This window comes from Anoplophora glabripennis, unplaced genomic scaffold (genome assembly GCF_000390285.2).
Source record: "Anoplophora glabripennis isolate ALB-LARVAE unplaced genomic scaffold, Agla_2.0 scaffold346, whole genome shotgun sequence".
Classification (NCBI taxonomy): domain Eukaryota; kingdom Metazoa; phylum Arthropoda; class Insecta; order Coleoptera; family Cerambycidae; genus Anoplophora; species Anoplophora glabripennis.
Genome location: NW_019416443.1, coordinates 323,282 through 340,314, shown reverse-complemented (window position 1 = coordinate 340,314; position 17,033 = coordinate 323,282). Strand labels below are relative to the sequence as shown.

At 35.2% G+C, this 17,033-nt stretch overlaps 1 protein-coding gene across 4 annotated transcripts in view; it reads right to left on the bottom strand.

Moving 5' to 3' along the window:
* The window catches only part of LOC108909145 (eukaryotic translation initiation factor 4 gamma 1), a 74,622-nt gene that overhangs the window by 2,166 nt on the left and 55,423 nt on the right, over positions 1-17,033 (bottom strand). For 3 of the 4 annotated variants that reach the window (XM_018713382.1, XM_018713385.2, XM_018713383.2), the window contains 12 exons: positions 13,643-14,218; positions 13,452-13,585; positions 13,293-13,388; positions 9,352-9,741; positions 9,051-9,288; positions 6,101-6,633; positions 4,090-4,261; positions 3,654-4,008; positions 3,386-3,573; positions 2,878-3,098; positions 2,686-2,817; positions 2,276-2,492 (listed from right to left, as the gene is read on the bottom strand). In XM_018713382.1, the coding sequence (XP_018568898.1) occupies positions 2,276-2,492; positions 2,686-2,817; positions 2,878-3,098; positions 3,386-3,573; positions 3,654-4,008; positions 4,090-4,261; positions 6,101-6,633; positions 9,051-9,288; positions 9,352-9,741; positions 13,293-13,388; positions 13,452-13,585; positions 13,643-14,218 (3,252 nt within the window). The remainder of the gene's footprint in view (positions 1-2,275; positions 2,493-2,685; positions 2,818-2,877; positions 3,099-3,385; positions 3,574-3,653; positions 4,009-4,089; positions 4,262-6,100; positions 6,634-9,050; positions 9,289-9,351; positions 9,742-13,292; positions 13,389-13,451; positions 13,586-13,642; positions 14,219-17,033) is intronic. The other variant, XM_018713384.1, reaches the window with a different exon arrangement.

The window sequence follows — 17,033 nt, the reverse complement described above, 5'->3', positions numbered from 1 at the left end:
ATTTGACGGTAAGCGAATGACGTTTATATAGTTTCTACGGTGCTCGCCTATTTTCTGTTGCCAGTATGTCGGTGTATACACAGAAAGTATATAAACGCAATTCGCTTACTGTCAAATTATCAGACGGATTTAAACAAGTGACAATATCCAATGAACTGGTGATTTGTGCATCAACACTGGGAAAAGTCCGGGGTTTAATGATAACCTTTATTGAAATAGGCTCCCGTTCAGACGATTTTTGAAACTAGAGTTGCGGTTTATCTTAAACCATAAATATTTTTCACTTTAATTTTGATACCCGTTATTTGAGTGTTGCAATCTACACTAGGCACAGAAATTAAGGGATATTAAAAAAAATCCCAAAATTGTGTGTGATTTTCAAAGAGCTGTAACTTGAAGGGAAACGGTAGTACAGAATAAAAAAAAAAAGTAATTGATGCTTCAAGTATCTAGTTTTCAGATCTGCAATTTACAATTTTTTAGCGTCAGTAGTATTTGAGTAATCAAGAAAATCAACCTAAAAAAAAATTTGTAAATTTTTGCTTTTTTAAAAAAGGCCTATGGCCTTAAAAAATTAATTTTGGTAATTTCATCATAAAACTTGTAGATAATTTAATTCTCTTCAATTTGAGCGGTTCNGAAAGTATATAAACACAATTCGCTTACCGTCAAATTATCAGACGGATTTAAACAAGTGACAATATCCAATGAACTGGTGATTTGTGCATCAACACTGGGAAAAGTCCGGGGTTTAATGATAACCTTTATTGAAATAGGCTCCCGTTCAGACGATTTTTGAAACTAGAGTTGCGGTTTATCTTAAACCATAAATATTTTTCACTTTAATTTTGATACCCGTTATTTGAGTGTTGCAATCTACACTAGGCACAGAAATTAAGGGATATTAAAAAAAAATCCCAAAATTGTGGGTGATTTTCAAAGAGTTACCTTGAAGGGAAACGGTCGTAGAGAATAATAAAAAAAAGAAATTGAAGCTTCAAGTATCTAGTTTACAGATCTGCAATTTACAATTTTTTAGCGTCAGTAGTATTTGAGTAATCAAGAAAATCAACCTAAAAAAAAATTTGTAAAATTTTTGCTTTTTTTAAAAAGGCCTATGGCCTTAAAAAATTAATTTTGGTAATTTCATCATAAAACTTGTAGATTAATTCTCTTCAATTTGAGCGGTTCCGGAGAATTAAATTTTAATTATTTAAGTTTTATGATGAAATTACCAAAACAAATCCATAGGCCTTTTTTAAAAAAGTAAAAATTTACATTTTTTTTTCCGTTGATTTTCTTGATTACTCAAAAACTACTGACGCTAAAAAATTGAAGTTGTAGTATTTTCAACCTTTACATCGCTGGTCTACTGTAGTCTCTAGCGTCATTTGCTCAAGTGACCCCAGGTGATTCCGAATACTGAAATCCGATTTTACAATCGTCGTTGCGATAGTGTTTACATTAGTTTTTTAAGTGTCAAAAATGGCTTAGGTTCGTAACAACTGGGTGTTGATGGATATCGTTTTGAGTTATGGTGAAGCAAGGCAACATTTATGTTAGATCTTAGAAACTGGGCAAGACGGGCCCAAATGTGTCTAGACGTCGATGGACAGAATTTTGAACAGTTGTAACATCAGGTACCACAAATTAATTTGATTAATTAATAATAACAAAATAAGTTGAATTCGCTGATATAAAATAGGTGTTTCATTTTATTGATTTCTTTGAGAAAGAAATTCTTTCAATTTTTTGTCTGCTCATTTTATATTATACTTTGCCGCCGACTGCATAATGTCAGGTTTTACAGTGAACCAGTTTCCAGCGCGTGCAGAAGTGTATTTCTAAATAATTTTGGAATTGCCCTTTTTGCTTTTTTACAAACTTCTATTTGTAAGTCCCCCGTACATTAAAAAAAAATTTTTTATATGAATTAAAATTCCAAGCAATAATCACAATTATTGTTCTTAGTGTATTATATTTAAAAAAGCGTAATGAAAAATTTCAATAATTTTCAAAATTTATAAAAATTTCGTAACAATAATCATAATTACATAAAAAAAAATCTTGTAGCTACATTATGATATTGAGTATGGAATGGAAATATCCAACCAATATAGGTAAATATAGCGTTTATTTCCACAGTGCTAAACGTCAGCGTAATAAACGTACAAATATTACGTGAAGCTGGGACTGTGGGCGTACCAAATTCAACTCTAAATATTTCCCGACAAACAACCAAAATGGTGATATAAATCGCTCCCAAGCCACTCACCTTGAGGGTGCTCCAGTTTGTGAATGAGAGCCTGGAGAGCGTACAGACACTGCAGCTCGTACGTCGAATTGTTGTCGACGTACTTCAGCAGCAAGTTATTGTGGGCCGACAACGTCTCGGGCACCAACTTCAAGTGGCTGTTTATGGAATCCCTGAATATCGCAGTTGCCAGCGCCTTTATGAATTGGTTCTCCTTCACCCTTCCTCCCACGTTGGCCTGCAAATACGGAAAAAAATAAATAAATAATTCGTGTTTTTCAACACGGATTCTGAAAAAAAGCATTTATTTTAATTCGTTATCAAGGAAACTACTAGTTTGGCCGTCGATAAAACAATCGAAACAAGAATATCCCCACATCTGGACATATTCTCGAAGAAAAAGCATATGTCGTACATTTCCATTCACTTACCGTTATCCAACTGACGATATCGTCGAGCGGCTTCTTGGCCTTGAGGAAGTCCAGCAATTTCATCTGAATCTGCTCGTAGCTCAGCTGGTTCTGGCCGACGGGAGCGCCGCCACCAACCAAGAATTCAAATTGCTGAAAAATCGGACAAACATTTAGCACGTCAGGAGCCGTAAAGGAGACGTCTCGACTTACATTGTCTTTGACGAAGCTGTCGACTTGGGAAGAGGGCATAAAGTCGGTCAACTGGAGTCCGGACGCGTGCCAGATGCTATGCATGAAGTTGGGTCCTTTCTCGCTTACGACTTGTTTGAAGAGCGGCGCCAGCACCCTCGCGGCGTGCTCTTGGCTGATGAGGACTTTGAAAGACTTGTACAGTCTGCCGAGAGGCAGAACCTCCTCGCAAATTAAATCGACTGAAATAAATTGAATAAACGTTAAATGGCCCTGGATTAAAGTGAATTAAAAATATAGTCAGGATATTTTTTGTTTAAACTGACATTCTAGGCTGAAAACAAAATGTGGGGAGGCTACTATCAAACCCCACTCCTCGGGTGCGAAACCCTCATGGTGTTAGCGAATCCTCCCCTTCTCGATTTCGCACAATCGTAACACCGGTTCGGAAAGTTATTAGCCGAAACGGTTGACTGAGTCGTGCGTACGGTCGCATGACGCAGCGAAACTGTATTTGCCATCCACTTACCTAAAATTTCGGCTAAGTAGTCCCAAATCTTCGGGATATCGATTTTGAGGTCATCCGCCTGAGACAGGATGCCTTCCAGGCCAGCGCAGTAATCCTCCAGCTGGATCCTGCCGCGTTTCACCAACTGGGCGAACAGACTGCCCGTTTTCAACCTGGCCTGTTGGCTCTTTTCCAACACACGCAGGTAACTGAAACACATCGTCGCAATTTAAAAAAATCAATATTCATTCCACAAAAAGAAGAGTCTTTTGACATTAACTCGTCTTACCTGTCCTCTATCATCCTTGGGAAATACGAGGGAGGAATAACGGGGCTGATATCCAAGAAGTAATCGTCGACGGAGGAACTGCCCGTCACGTACTCGTCCAAGCAGTTGTTGATCCTCCTCTCCATCTGTTCCTCCGTCATCTGCTGCGCCGGCGCCGGCTGAGCCGGTTGCAGTTTCGGCGGGGCCGTCGGGGGCATAACGGGAGCAGGCGTGCTGCGTTGCGAGGAGGACGCCGAGCTGTCGTTCGACCTGTGCTGCGATCCCGACCTCGAGCCCCTGCCGTCGAATTTCGCGTAACTCCTCTCCATGCTGGGACCCTTTGAACTGTAGGGGTCCTTGTTGCCGGGTCGAGAGGCTGAAAGAATCGCAAGTTTTGTACTGTCTCGTCCCGAATCGAGAGGGAAGGGTGGCGGTACCGCGACGCCCGTGTACTTACTGTACTTACTTATGGGCCGCTTATCGTCCAGGTTCATGTTCTCCAAGGCGGCGTACATGTTGGCAGTGTTGGCACCTAAGGATGGGGGTTGAGATTTAATGTTAGAGCCTACCGAACCCTTGCCCCAGCTGCCGAACAACTGACTAGAGCCCAAAGGTTCGTCGATTAGGGGCTAAAAAAACAAAAAAATCTTTCAATGGTGTAATTAAGTAACTCCCCAAGCTTCTTTGGAGATTTCGAAAATAAAATTTTTCCGTTTTTGCAAGTTAAAAAAAACAACCGTCACTCTTAAAACGAAAACAGCGTTCCCACTGCTCTCAATGACCAAATCTAGGCGATTCAGGACTAGTTTTCTCGAAAACAATACATTTTTTAAATCTACATTTAAAAAATTATTATTTAAACAAAAGTTGCCGTAGATTCTATTGTGTTTTCATTTAGTTTTTTTGTTTACATCTACACTCACCAAAAAAAAAAAAAAAGACCACCTAAATTTGTGTTCAAGGATTTTCGTAGATCTTCAGCAGTTTTAATCTTTTTTATCTTTTCAGCATATTCTCAAGATTCAATTATGAAAAAAAAAATTGTGAATTGTCAAAAAATAATAACTATCAAGCAAGTGATACCAAAAAACTGTTTCATCATATAGTCCAGGAAAATCAGGAAAAAATTAGCGAACTTTTTCATTGAAGAGATTTTTTTTAAAAAAGTGTAGGTTTTGAGATCAGAAAATAAGCGTCACCACCAGTTACATATGGCATTTTGAGATATTAACATATATACAGGGTAATTCGCAACTTATCCAAATAAATTTGGAAATAGATGCGGCATGAGAAATAGTCAATATCGTAAAATAAATTTTTGTAAAATCCTGTTTCTGAGAAAAAAATTATTGAAGTTGTAGTACTTTCAAGCATCACATCGCTGGACAACTGTAGTCTCTAGCGTCATTCGCAATACAAGTGGAAAGCCACGTGACCTCAGCAACTCCAAATACTGAAATCCGATTTTACAATCATCGTTGTAATAGTGTTTACAACATTTTTTTAGTACTTAGTGTCAAAAATGTGTGTATAGCAACTCGGAGTTAATAGATACAGTTTTAATTTATGGTGAAGCAGGACAACATTTGTGTTAGTCCGTAGAAACTGAGTAAAACGGGCCCAAATGTGTTTACATGTCGGTGGACAAAATTTTTAACAGTTATTATTATTTTATTAAGTAAAACCACAAATTAATTTGATTTATTAATAATAGCAATAGCAGCAAAAGCAGTTGAATTTGCCGATATAAAATAGGTGTTATAAAACTATTTATTTCTTTCCTTACGAAATTCTCTCAAGTTTTTGTCCGTTTTTTATTACATTACACCTAAGGTCAGGTTTTACAGTGGACCAGTTTCCAGTGCCGTGCAGAAGTGTTATTTTTAAATCATTTTCGAACTGCCTTTTTTGATTTTTTATTTACAATATTGTATTTGTAAGTCCCCTGGACGTCCAAATTTTTTATTTTTTTTTGATAAGTTCTGAATCACCCTGTATTTGATTTATCGCGTTTTTTTACAATTGCCAAAATTTTAATGAACACGCATTGTTCGAAATTTCCTACAAAATTGCTCATATGAAAAATTTCGATTTTCCCAATAGTTTTCCCATAAATTTTTTAAATAAAGTACAATTATGTGAAAATAATTATTTTCTAAATAGCAAAAGTGAATTAGAGAAAAGAAAATTGTGAAAAATTATTGGAAAATCTTATTGGATCTTAATATATTGGAAAACTGGGGGGAGGGGGGTAAAATTTACCATAACTTTTTTATGCTTTGACTTTTTTGACGAGTGAGAACGCTGTAAAAATGAATCCAAAGAAGTGAATATTACAAAAACAAAAGAAATAAGGATTCGGAACGGGTTACCAATATTATTGTTGAATTTTAAAGAGCCGTGAGAAAAATATTACTTGAAATCGCTACAACAAAGAAAAAAAAAAAGAAAGAAAAAAAAACACTCACCGCTTTGCTCTTCAGCTTGTCGCTCTGAACAGTGAACTGGGTGGTACGATTCCTGTTGGTGGTGTTGACAATCCAGCCGTCGTCGGACGAGACGTTGCGTCCCCCCCTGCCGGCTTTCCTATCGGAATTGGGCCCGGACCCCACCCGGTCTTCCTTCCTGGGCGTCATCGGAACAGAATTCATCAACTGGATGTTCAGCTGCTCGTTATCGGCCTCCTTCTGGATCTGCTCGATCGTCTTGGGATTCAAATCCTGCCGGCGAGGCACCCACTTCGAGTTCCTCAGGTCGATCACGTCCTGCAACATGAACCTGATCCTGCTGCTGACCTTGCCGTCCTTCTTCTCGACTATGTTCTTCATGGTGTTGAAGATCTGGGATAGGTTGACGTTGGACTTGGACTCGAGCTCCTTGCCCACCGTCGTCAGGAGCTTGCAGAGACACTCGAGGCTCTCCTCGTCCTTGTTATCGAGGAGGTTGGCCAGGCACCGCATCATGATGTTGACCGTCAGCATGTTCTGCTTGAACAGCTCCCCTGGAATGTCGCGAAACGTATAGCGGACGTTCGTGGAAACGGTTCGATTGCGAATTGGAAGTAGCAGGGTGTCATTTTTAGGAAAAAAATTTTTTAAGTTCTGTATTTACGTGAAAACCGTGAAGTTAAATTATTAAGAAAACACCCAATTATCAGTTGTTATAAAAGTGTCCTCAATTATATCAGTCCACTACTTTCATTAAACATCATTTGAGAGTCAACTATATAAATAAGTGAATACGAATCTGAAATTCTTTTTTTTTTTTAATCAAATAAATTATCAAGTTATTAATTAGTTTTTTAAAATGCTCTTTAATTTATGTACGGCGCCACTTAGTCCAATCAATCTGTCACGGCCTAATGTTAAATTTACAAAAAATACCACCTGGAAACAAAAAATATTGTGATATAGGAAAAAAATTCTAAGATAGTATATTTCTCCTGTGGCGCATAAACGGCGAAGTTAACCTAAAAAATGTATAAAAGTCAAAAAAAAAGCGGTTTTTCGCTAATAAAATATAAACTTGATCTACAATCGAAAAAAGTTAAATGAGAAAGTTGCAGCTATTAAAAAAACCTATCGATTGGTATTTTTAAATATCTCGATTGTTATATTACTTTTCGAATTATATCGAAAAAACCATCAAGTCGCCTATTTTTTGTTTTTGCTGTATCTCTTGCAAATTAAGGTTTTGCTGTAAATGTAGCCCTCGGCAAGCAAGAAAATGCCTTTTTTAATTAAAAAATATTTAAAATGTCTCGTTATATCGATTTTTCGAAAAAAGTCATCTCGAAAATCGGCTCTTACTTCACGAATAGTCATAGAGAAACGAATCAGGACTCATTTCTTTCCTTAAGAGTTGTACTTTCATGGTAAAAGAGAGTGATAAAGATTTTATTCATTTCAAGTGTCCAAAAATGGCTTCGAAAAAAGTAACAATTTTTTGGTCACGTTTTACTTGAATATCTTTTTCGATTTTCATTTCTCGATTACGTCTATTACAGAAATCGATTGCTGGCATTTTTACGCGAATTAAAAAAAAAACGTTGCTCTATGATCTTCTAGAGCCGATAATTTTTTTTTCAAAAAATTTCACAGGCCGCTTTTTAAGTACTACAGCGACCATTCTTACAAATATTAAAGTTGAAGACTTATATTTTCAATAAAAAAAATACTATGGTTCATTTAAGCCACTTCTGCATTCTTAATTGTGCGTCAAACCGAAGCATTTGACCGCGGAGCGAGCTAACTGTAGCGGAAGCAGAAGTGGCTAAAATGAACCACAGTATTTTTTTATTGAAAACTTCAACTTCAATCACTGTAAGAATGGACGCTGTAGCACTTAAATAACGGCCTGTTGAATTTTTTGAAAAATTATGTCGGCTACAGAACATTGTGGAGCAACATTTTTTCTTTAAATTCGCGTAAAAATGCCAGCAATCGATTCATGAAATAGACATTATCGTGAAATGAAAATCAAAAGATATTCCAGAAAAGTAGGACAAAAATTTTTTTACTTTTTTCAGTTATTTTTGGACACTTGAAATGAATAGAATCGTTGTAACTCTTTGTTACTATGAAAGTACAACTCTTAAGAAAAAAAATGAGTCCTCATTCGTTCCTCTACGAATATTCATCGAGCAAGTAGAGCCGATTTTTGAGATGACCTTTTTTTCGGAAAATCAATATAACTCGAAAATTTTTTAATATTTTTCAATTTAAAAAAAGGCACTTTTTTGCTCGACGAGGGCTACATTTACAGTAAAACCTTAATTTGCAAGAGATACAGCAAATAACAAAAAAAGGCGATTTTTGACGGTTTTTTTGATATATTTCGAAAAGTAATGTAACAACCAATATATTTAAAAATACCAATCGATAGGTTTTTTAATAGCTACAACTTTCTCAATTAACTTTTTTCGATTGGAGTTCAAGTTTTATTTTCATTAGCGGAAAACCGTTTTTTTTGTCTTTTATGAATTTTTTAGGTTAACTTTGCCGTTTATGTGCCACAGGAAATATACATTATCTTTCTTGGAATTTTTTTTCCTATATCACCATATTTTTTGTAAGCTCTTCTACCTATTGATTGGACTAACTGTGATATTCATGTATTACTAATACATGAATTGTTGGCAATCCGCAGTACAGGCGCAGGGAGATAGTGCAGGTCAATGGTGACGAAGCGAAGGGGTTAAGTTTTTGTTCTGCATTTGAACACAGTACATTTAACTGTGAATTTGAAGTTATATTTAAACGGAAAACAAATCGTTATTAAATTCCAAAAAATAAAAATTTAGTTTTTACGACGGAATCTTTTTTGGGGTCAATACTGCAACCGACTCTTAATTTTTTGCTAATTCCCAGTTTTTCAGGTGGTATACACACCCTAACATTAAAAAAAAACTAGACGTACCTATAAATCTAATATTTCCTACGGACTTCATTCGCAAGCGCCTATCGTACTCTTCCAAATCGAACTGAAGATCCTTCTTCTTCTCGGGATCCGTGCACTCCTCAATCTCCTTGACTTTCTCGTTCCTTACGCTCTCGTCTATGGACTGCTTTTCGAATTCCACCTGACATCTGGTGATGAGCAACTTGCGAAAATTAACAAAGTCCGGATTCTCCTCCGTGTTGTGAATAGTTGGCACCTAAGAAAACAAAACGAATTTAAAAAAAATTTGGCAAATTCCCTTATTTTCAATCCTGCCTACCTGCATCAGCGCGAGCTCCTTGCACATAAGCGCGTATGCAATCGAGAAGTTCGGTTCGTCCACAGCCTTTTCGAACACTAAATCTATGACGCCCTGTAGCCTCTCGACGGTTTCTATGTGCAGGGACTTGATCTGCGAGAGGAGGGTCTCGAATTTCTGGGGGGTCAGCTTGTTCAGCACACCCCTGACCTTCTTGTACAGATCCTCGGTCCTTCTGTCGTCGTCCGTCGGGGGGGCCTCGCCTTTGTGGAGACGAGCCGGACGCCACGCGTTCTCTGTCTCGTGCAATTTCACCTCCTCCCTCAAGGAAATGGACAAAGTCACAGTGGGCCTGGCCGATTTCTGACCGCTGCCTCCCATCTTCCCTTGGCTGTTACGTTTCGGAGGTGCCTACAGATAAATACGTTACTGTCGCGTCCGAAAAATTCAGAATTGGAGTGTAACTTGCAGCTTATCGTCCAGGTCCAAAAAAGTGTGCAGTGATGATGTTCTTTAGTATAAGACTAAGAAATGCTTTATTCATTATATTCAAAATGAGTACTTTTTACTTTTAACCGTGGTATGAATTGTGTGTTAAATGTGTAGGGTATAAATGTGAATGTAACCTTAAATATTTCGTCAAATTTGAAAAAAAGTTACCTATTTAGGATACAATAGCCCTGGATTACGAGAAAAACGACAGAAAGTTGCATTTTCATGCCAATGTCATAATTTTATCTGTCTTTATCTCAAGTGACGTCACCACATGCGCGCAGGCACACCATGTTATATTGACACCACGCTTTTAACCTCAACTATGGTTCTATAAACATGACAGAGATGGCGTAGCGTATCAAAACAAATGAACACGATGAAACCACAATATGAATGGATGATAAGAAACGATAAGAACTGAAGGAACTAACATAAAGTAACAGAAGTTACTAGAAGTAGATTTGTGCATTGTTGCCCCTAAAAAGATTTACTTTACCAAGTACGGTTTATAACTTTTCAGTTCGCTAACAAAATAAATAGTGGCTTTATTACGTTGTTCTAACATCAACCTTGACACAAATAAAGAGCCACGATAGAAAGATCTTAGTATTTCAACATTTTAGATCAGAATTAATTTAGAAAAGGGTGAGGTTAGAACAAAGAATATAAGATATTTCTTTAAAAGGTAATTGTGGAGACATGGAATAAGTGGATTATGCAAATACAAAAACAAAGCAATAGTAATTAAATTTTACTCATATTACGATCATTTTTAATATTTTATCGGTGGCATATAAGATTTTTCAGTGATGTCTGTACTATTAGTGATTTTATTAATTTTGTGTCACCAAACTAAGTAAGAGGGCTTTTTGCAGGGCCCACTTGTCCACTTAAAGAAAGCGAAGGTCAAATCCCACAATAAAAAACGAAAGAAAAAAAGTGTACTCAGGTGGTAGTAGGCCATCTCTGACGACGAGAGCGGAATTGCTGAATATGTACTTTTAGTCTAAGAGAATTAAGCTCAAAAGCTTCGAGATATGGCTGTTGCTTGATGTAGATTAGATATTAATAAAAATTGGTCGAAAATAATACATACAATGAAAATATAAGGTTGCGGCAAGAAACAAGTGCTATTTGCAAACAAAATTAAAAACTGCAAAAATACTCAAAAATGACGTGTTTTTTCTCACATTTTCCAATATAACTATTGAGAATTGGAACGAGAACCAAGTGCACATAGAAATAAAATAGAAACGTAAAAAAAAGATTGAGTTTGTTAATTAAAAAATAAAAACTCGTTTTTGATAAACAAAGAAATACTATTTTTCATTATAAATACAGTCCATAAAACCTATATGTTTTTATAAACAATAACTTTTTAAATATGCAGTTTACAGAAAAAACTATTACTTGCGAAATTGTTTGTTATGAAATTTGCTACAAGATAGAGTTGTTTTGATACCTGCGCATATCATATTTTTGTTGCTAAATAGCCAAAACAACGTAAGAAAGTGATAAAAATCGAGGTAATTTGGAAGCGTTCAATTGACAGGCAAGAAATTGTCCAATTCTACTATAAATGTAGATGTAAGTACTTTAAGGATTACAAAACGAAATTCCAAAACCCGATCCAAATCGCTCTGATAGTTTTGGTATGAGATAATTTGTTACTAAATTTCAGCGTGAATTTTTGTTATTTTTGGCGTCAGTGCTGGGGTTAAAGTTAAGCATTTTAATCGGCGCTGATTTTTTACACATATTTAGACCCTCTATCATATAGGATTTTTTAAATAATTTTTGGAGCGATTTTAAAAATTTGAAAAATTTTGACTTTATAAACGAATACTTTCGTGAAGCTGGTTGGAAAATATACAAAAGTACTAAAAACAAGTTCTCGAAAAGATGCTTAACTTGAAAAAAAGGAACGTTCAAATCGGTGATAATTGAATTCCTCTCATTTTGCTATATTGATTTAAAAACAAATAATCAAAATCGGAGCCGTAGAAGCCGAAATATAGAACGCCGAAGACGGCATGCTCTTCTTGAACGCGCAATTTCAATTTCTATCATTCATCCCCTCCCGCCCCGGTTTTGTGGCTCAAATGGTCGGCTTGGCGATATTAATTGAATTTTCATATAAAAAGCACAGGTGCGATAATATTTATAAAAGCACATACGAAAAGTTCTTAAAAAACCTACCAAATTCAATTTTTGTTGTTGTCACATTATGCATAGTTTAGCAGCTAACGCTTGTTGACTTTTGACACTCGATATCTCGAAACTTATACGACCAATTTAAACGTTCTTTCTTTCAAGTTAAGCGTCTTTCCGAGAACTGTTTTTTTAGTACTTTGGTATATTTTCCAACCCGCAAAACCGCTTCATGAATGTATTTGTTTATAGTGAAAATTTTTCGAACTTTAAAAATCGCTCCAAAATTTAAAAAAAGAAAATTGATATAAGGATTCTAATATGATAGTTAAGGGGTCCAAGTAATTGTAAAAAAATCTGCGCCAATTAAAATGCCTAACTTTAACACTGACGCAAAAAAATAACAACATTTCGCGCTGAAATTTGTCTCATACCAAAACTATCAGACCGATTTGGATCGGGTTTTGGGATTTCGTTTTGTAATTTTTTAAAGTACTTACATCTACATTTATAGTAGAATTGGATAATTTCTTGCCCGTCATTTGAACGGTTCCAAATTACCTCGATTTTCATCACTTTCTTACGTTGTTTTGGCTATTTAGCAACAAAAATATGATATGCGCCAGTATCAAAACAATTCTATCTTGTAGCAAATTTTATTACAAACAATTTCATCAGAAATAGTTTTTTCTGTAAACTGCATATTTAAAAAGTTATATTGGAAAATGTTAGAAAAAACGTCATTTTAGAGTATTTTTGCAATTTTTTATTTTTTCTGCAAATAGCACAATTTTTTTTCTTGGCGCAACCTTATATTTTAATTGTATATACTATTTTCGACCGATTTTTACTAATATCTAAATTACGTCAAGACTTTGTTTTCATAAATGTACTAAATAATAAATGAGTAATTTATCAGATCAATCGCACCGCCACCTTGATCCTGATGGCTTACAAATGTCAAAATTTGTGAGCAAAAGTTACTGTAATTTAATCTTAAAAATGTGCCGAGCTACCTGCTAGATATACCAAAATGAGTATAAATTCAGGAAGATAGTGTTTACCAAAATCAATATTATTCTGCATTTAACAATTTTTGGAACCCCTAAAATGATACGCCCATGGAACCTCATTCCCCAAACGTCCTACCCGGCACAAGGTTTACATGTTAAGAACGACTCTACTTGGACCTGGAGTATAAATCAGAATAAGTTTTTTCAACAAAGTAGTTCAGTTCACTACTTTCATCTTTTCCAACAAATCATCATTACAAAATGCGACATATAAAACTCCAAAAAGAAAAAAAATGAACTCACCCCTCTCTGAGTACTGGACTTTCCGCCGTAATTGGTGAACGGTGGGTTCATGAAGTCAGTTCTACCACCCATAGACGCTCTTCCATCACTAAGACGCTACAAAAAAAAATATATTGATATCAAAACAAAACTTATTTGAAAAAATATTTTACGACGTACCCCTCTGTTGTCGGCTAAGACAGAATCCGGGATATTATCGGGCTTTATCCTACTCGCCGGCAACTCTCTAAGGGCCATCAACAGTTCTTTGTGATAAACCCTCTTTCCGTCGGGGTTGGAGGGAGAAAATTGACCTAGAACAATAGCGACATTATGAATGAAATTTCAGACGAGGGCGAAGGCAAAACTACCTTCTTTATAGAGCGACTTCTCGTTCCCATTATTCTCGCTGACCTTGGTGTTAGCCTCGTTCTTCGCCTGCACCAATTTATCCGTTAAGGTCGCTGACCTATCAGTCTCATCGTGGCTCTCGACCGGAGTGAACGGTTTGATCGGTTTCGGTTTCTCCCTAACAATATCGGTGATATCTATTTTAGTCTTCAGAGGTTTAACGGGTTCCGTTTTGATTGTCGGTGTATCATTGCTTTCGATTTTCTTATTGTTTGATTCACCGTCGACGCTGACGTCCTTGGCGGCGACGGCCGCGTTGTTGGTTATGGAATTGGCATTGACGATGTCGTTATTGATGTAGTTCGAGTTGACGTTGGCGTTGACTTCCTCCTTCTCGGCGGTATTGTCGTTGAAGGCGTCCATGTCGGTGCCCTCCTTGTTCGCCCCCTTCATGTTGAGCTCGTTCTTCTTGTGGGACTTGTTGTTCGCCTTCGCCGGTTGCGGTTGAGGTACTACGGTCAGAGCTGGTTTCTGATTGTTGTTTTGGGGAAGACCCTGTTTCTGGGCAACTCGCTGCACATTCTGTTTTGATTTAGCTGCAAAAATATAAGGCAAGCCGTTACTTCAACGGAAAATTATTCGTTCGTGCCGGGAAAAAGATTTATTAAAAAATTTTGTCTATACATCACTAAATATTCGAAAACAAAAAAATATTACATATGTTTATGTGCATAAAACATATTTTACATTTTTACTATTCTATTTACATTCTCTGTAATCAGAAAAAAAGAAAAGAAAATCCAAATAAACGACAAACATATAGGGAGTTACATAAAAAAAAACTATTTTGGTTTTATATCTCTGAAATGAAAACTTGCAATTTTTCTTTATATTTATATATCACCAGAAACTTTTCTAAAACGTCATCATGGATCAAAAGTCGTAAATGTAAAATATGATTTAAACAGGTTTCGGTTGTCGCTGCATGTATAATCTTCTAATTATAATTGGAACATTAAAAGATAAAGTTACACAGGCTCTGATCTTACAGTATTAAACGCCTCATAACCTAAGAAATTTTCGGTTTGAGGAGCTGGAACTGTTATTGTAAAAAAATAATCTAAAAATAAACGTAACCTATAGAAATTTCTGATTTGGAAAGCTGATTATTTTAGAGTGGCTTGGAAAAGCTCAAGTCGGTGCGCTTAACATTTCAACTAGAAATCAATTTATCAAAATATCAAACAAAACTAGTTTAATTTCACAGCGTGTTTCGACCAAAAAAATTTCGATATTTTCAGGTTTTCCAAGTAGATTATGTAGATATCAGCACAAGATTTTTGGTTTAAAAGATACTTCAGAGTTCATAGTTAAAAAATAATAAAGAATTCCCTGACATAAAAAAAATCCAGGTCACTTGTAGTTCATTTTTACATACTAATTGATGTTTATGCATTAAACTTTTTCTTGACTGGACTCCATAATCTTTTTTAAACCTAAAGAACCTCTTATAAATGTTTCAAACCGCAAAGAACCCAGGGCCTGCTTTCACAAAATTTCCAGTAGCAAATCTCAAATTCCCTGACTTTCATAAATATTTTTAAAATTCCCCGACTATTCCCTGTTTTTTATGAGGAATAACGAATTCCCTGACTTTTCCCGGTATTCCCGGTTTTCCTGGCCGCTATGAACCCTGTAACTTTATTTTAATTAAGCAAAATTAAAAATATACGGGACGATCAACGTCAAATCGATCAAGCCTGTGCCCAAAATTTGGGGGCACCTACGAAGATGGTTTTCGGCTTAAAAAATTCGTCTTTCCAAGTACTTTAAGATTATTCGTCGTTAATCTGATTACTGTGAGAAGTTTATCGGACGATTCTTTATTTTTGTTATACTTCTAGGCGCCATATTATGTCCGCCATCTTGGATTTTTCAATTCTGCCAATTAGCATCTTAAAGTACTTGGAAAGACGAATTTTTTAAGCCGAAAACCATCTTCGGAGGTGCCCTCAGTTATGAAGGATCCGATCATTTAATAAATAATTTAGGACATAAACTAAGACTATTTAAATTTAGAGTTACACTTACTAATTAAAGAACTAATTACTACTGCAGACAATAGCTACATGTGGACTCAATTTACTCGAAAACCATTGAAAATATCGATTTGGACAAGATATTTTTTACGTAAAATTGTCAAGATTTTATAAATCTGTAAAGAAAATTGTATAAAAATTGAAATAAAAAAAATTACGGGCCGAAAACCCCCTTCGCCAACCTAAATGGGACGCATATGATTTGCATGTCAAAAAACGGAGTAGCCCATGTTATTTAACGTAAAAAGTTACGTAACACCCATAAATTTTTTTCTATTTATTTGCGACCGTTTTGTCAATAACAGAAAAAAAAAACAGTTTTGTTTGAGCCCTTTTAAGGGCATATAACTTCCTAAGGGTGCGTTTTAGGGCACATGTTAATAGGAACTTTTTGGCTTATTTTAATGAGTTATAAACGCAGCAGAAGTTTGGAACCCTATTTTAGAAACATCCTGTATATTCAATTTTGAAAAATATAAGGAACCTTTAGTTAAATTGTAAAGGTATTAATTTTCATACAAAATCAGCAAATTAATACTTTATTATACGAGTTAACATTTATTCTGTTAATTGTACAGAAAAGTTGTACTGTAATAATTAATAAATTGAATTAAAATGAAAGAAAAAAAATAAAAACATTTTTCTATTTTTTTTTTAATTTTAACTATTTCAATAGAAATTTGGATTTAGTGAAAACAACGCCATTTTCTTTTAAAATTAAAATTAATTGTGTGCGAACTTTTAAACACTATTATAGGTAGGTACTTACTTATTTACAGAGTGAACAAAATTGGAATACACTACAGTATCTCAAGAATTATTAGAAAGCAAAAAATTGCTCTTTAAAATTTAGCTGTAACGTTTTTCAAACTGAAAAAATTCTTGTACAATTCTGATATATCTTTTTGTTATTTATTAAACAGCATTTTCCAGAAAATATCTATTATTTCGTATTGATGGCATATTGGATTTTATAGCTGTTATAGTAACGTCAAGAAAATTGTAAAATTACTTAACGAGATGTTCAACAATTTTTGCAGTTGGACAGCAAAGAAAGGAGTTACATTTTAAAAAACATTTTATTATTAGCTTTCATATATTTTTTATTCTATTTTATAGATATTAAACTAATTCAAACAAATTCCAAATTTTTCGAAATCGAACAAAACCAAAAATACCAACACCGATACCAAAAATCTGAATATGCAAAAGATATGTAAGCCCACAGACAAAATTCCCAAACACCCAATAAACATGTAGTAATAAAGAATTGTCCAAAATAAGAACTAAAAATTATTTGTCTCAATATAAC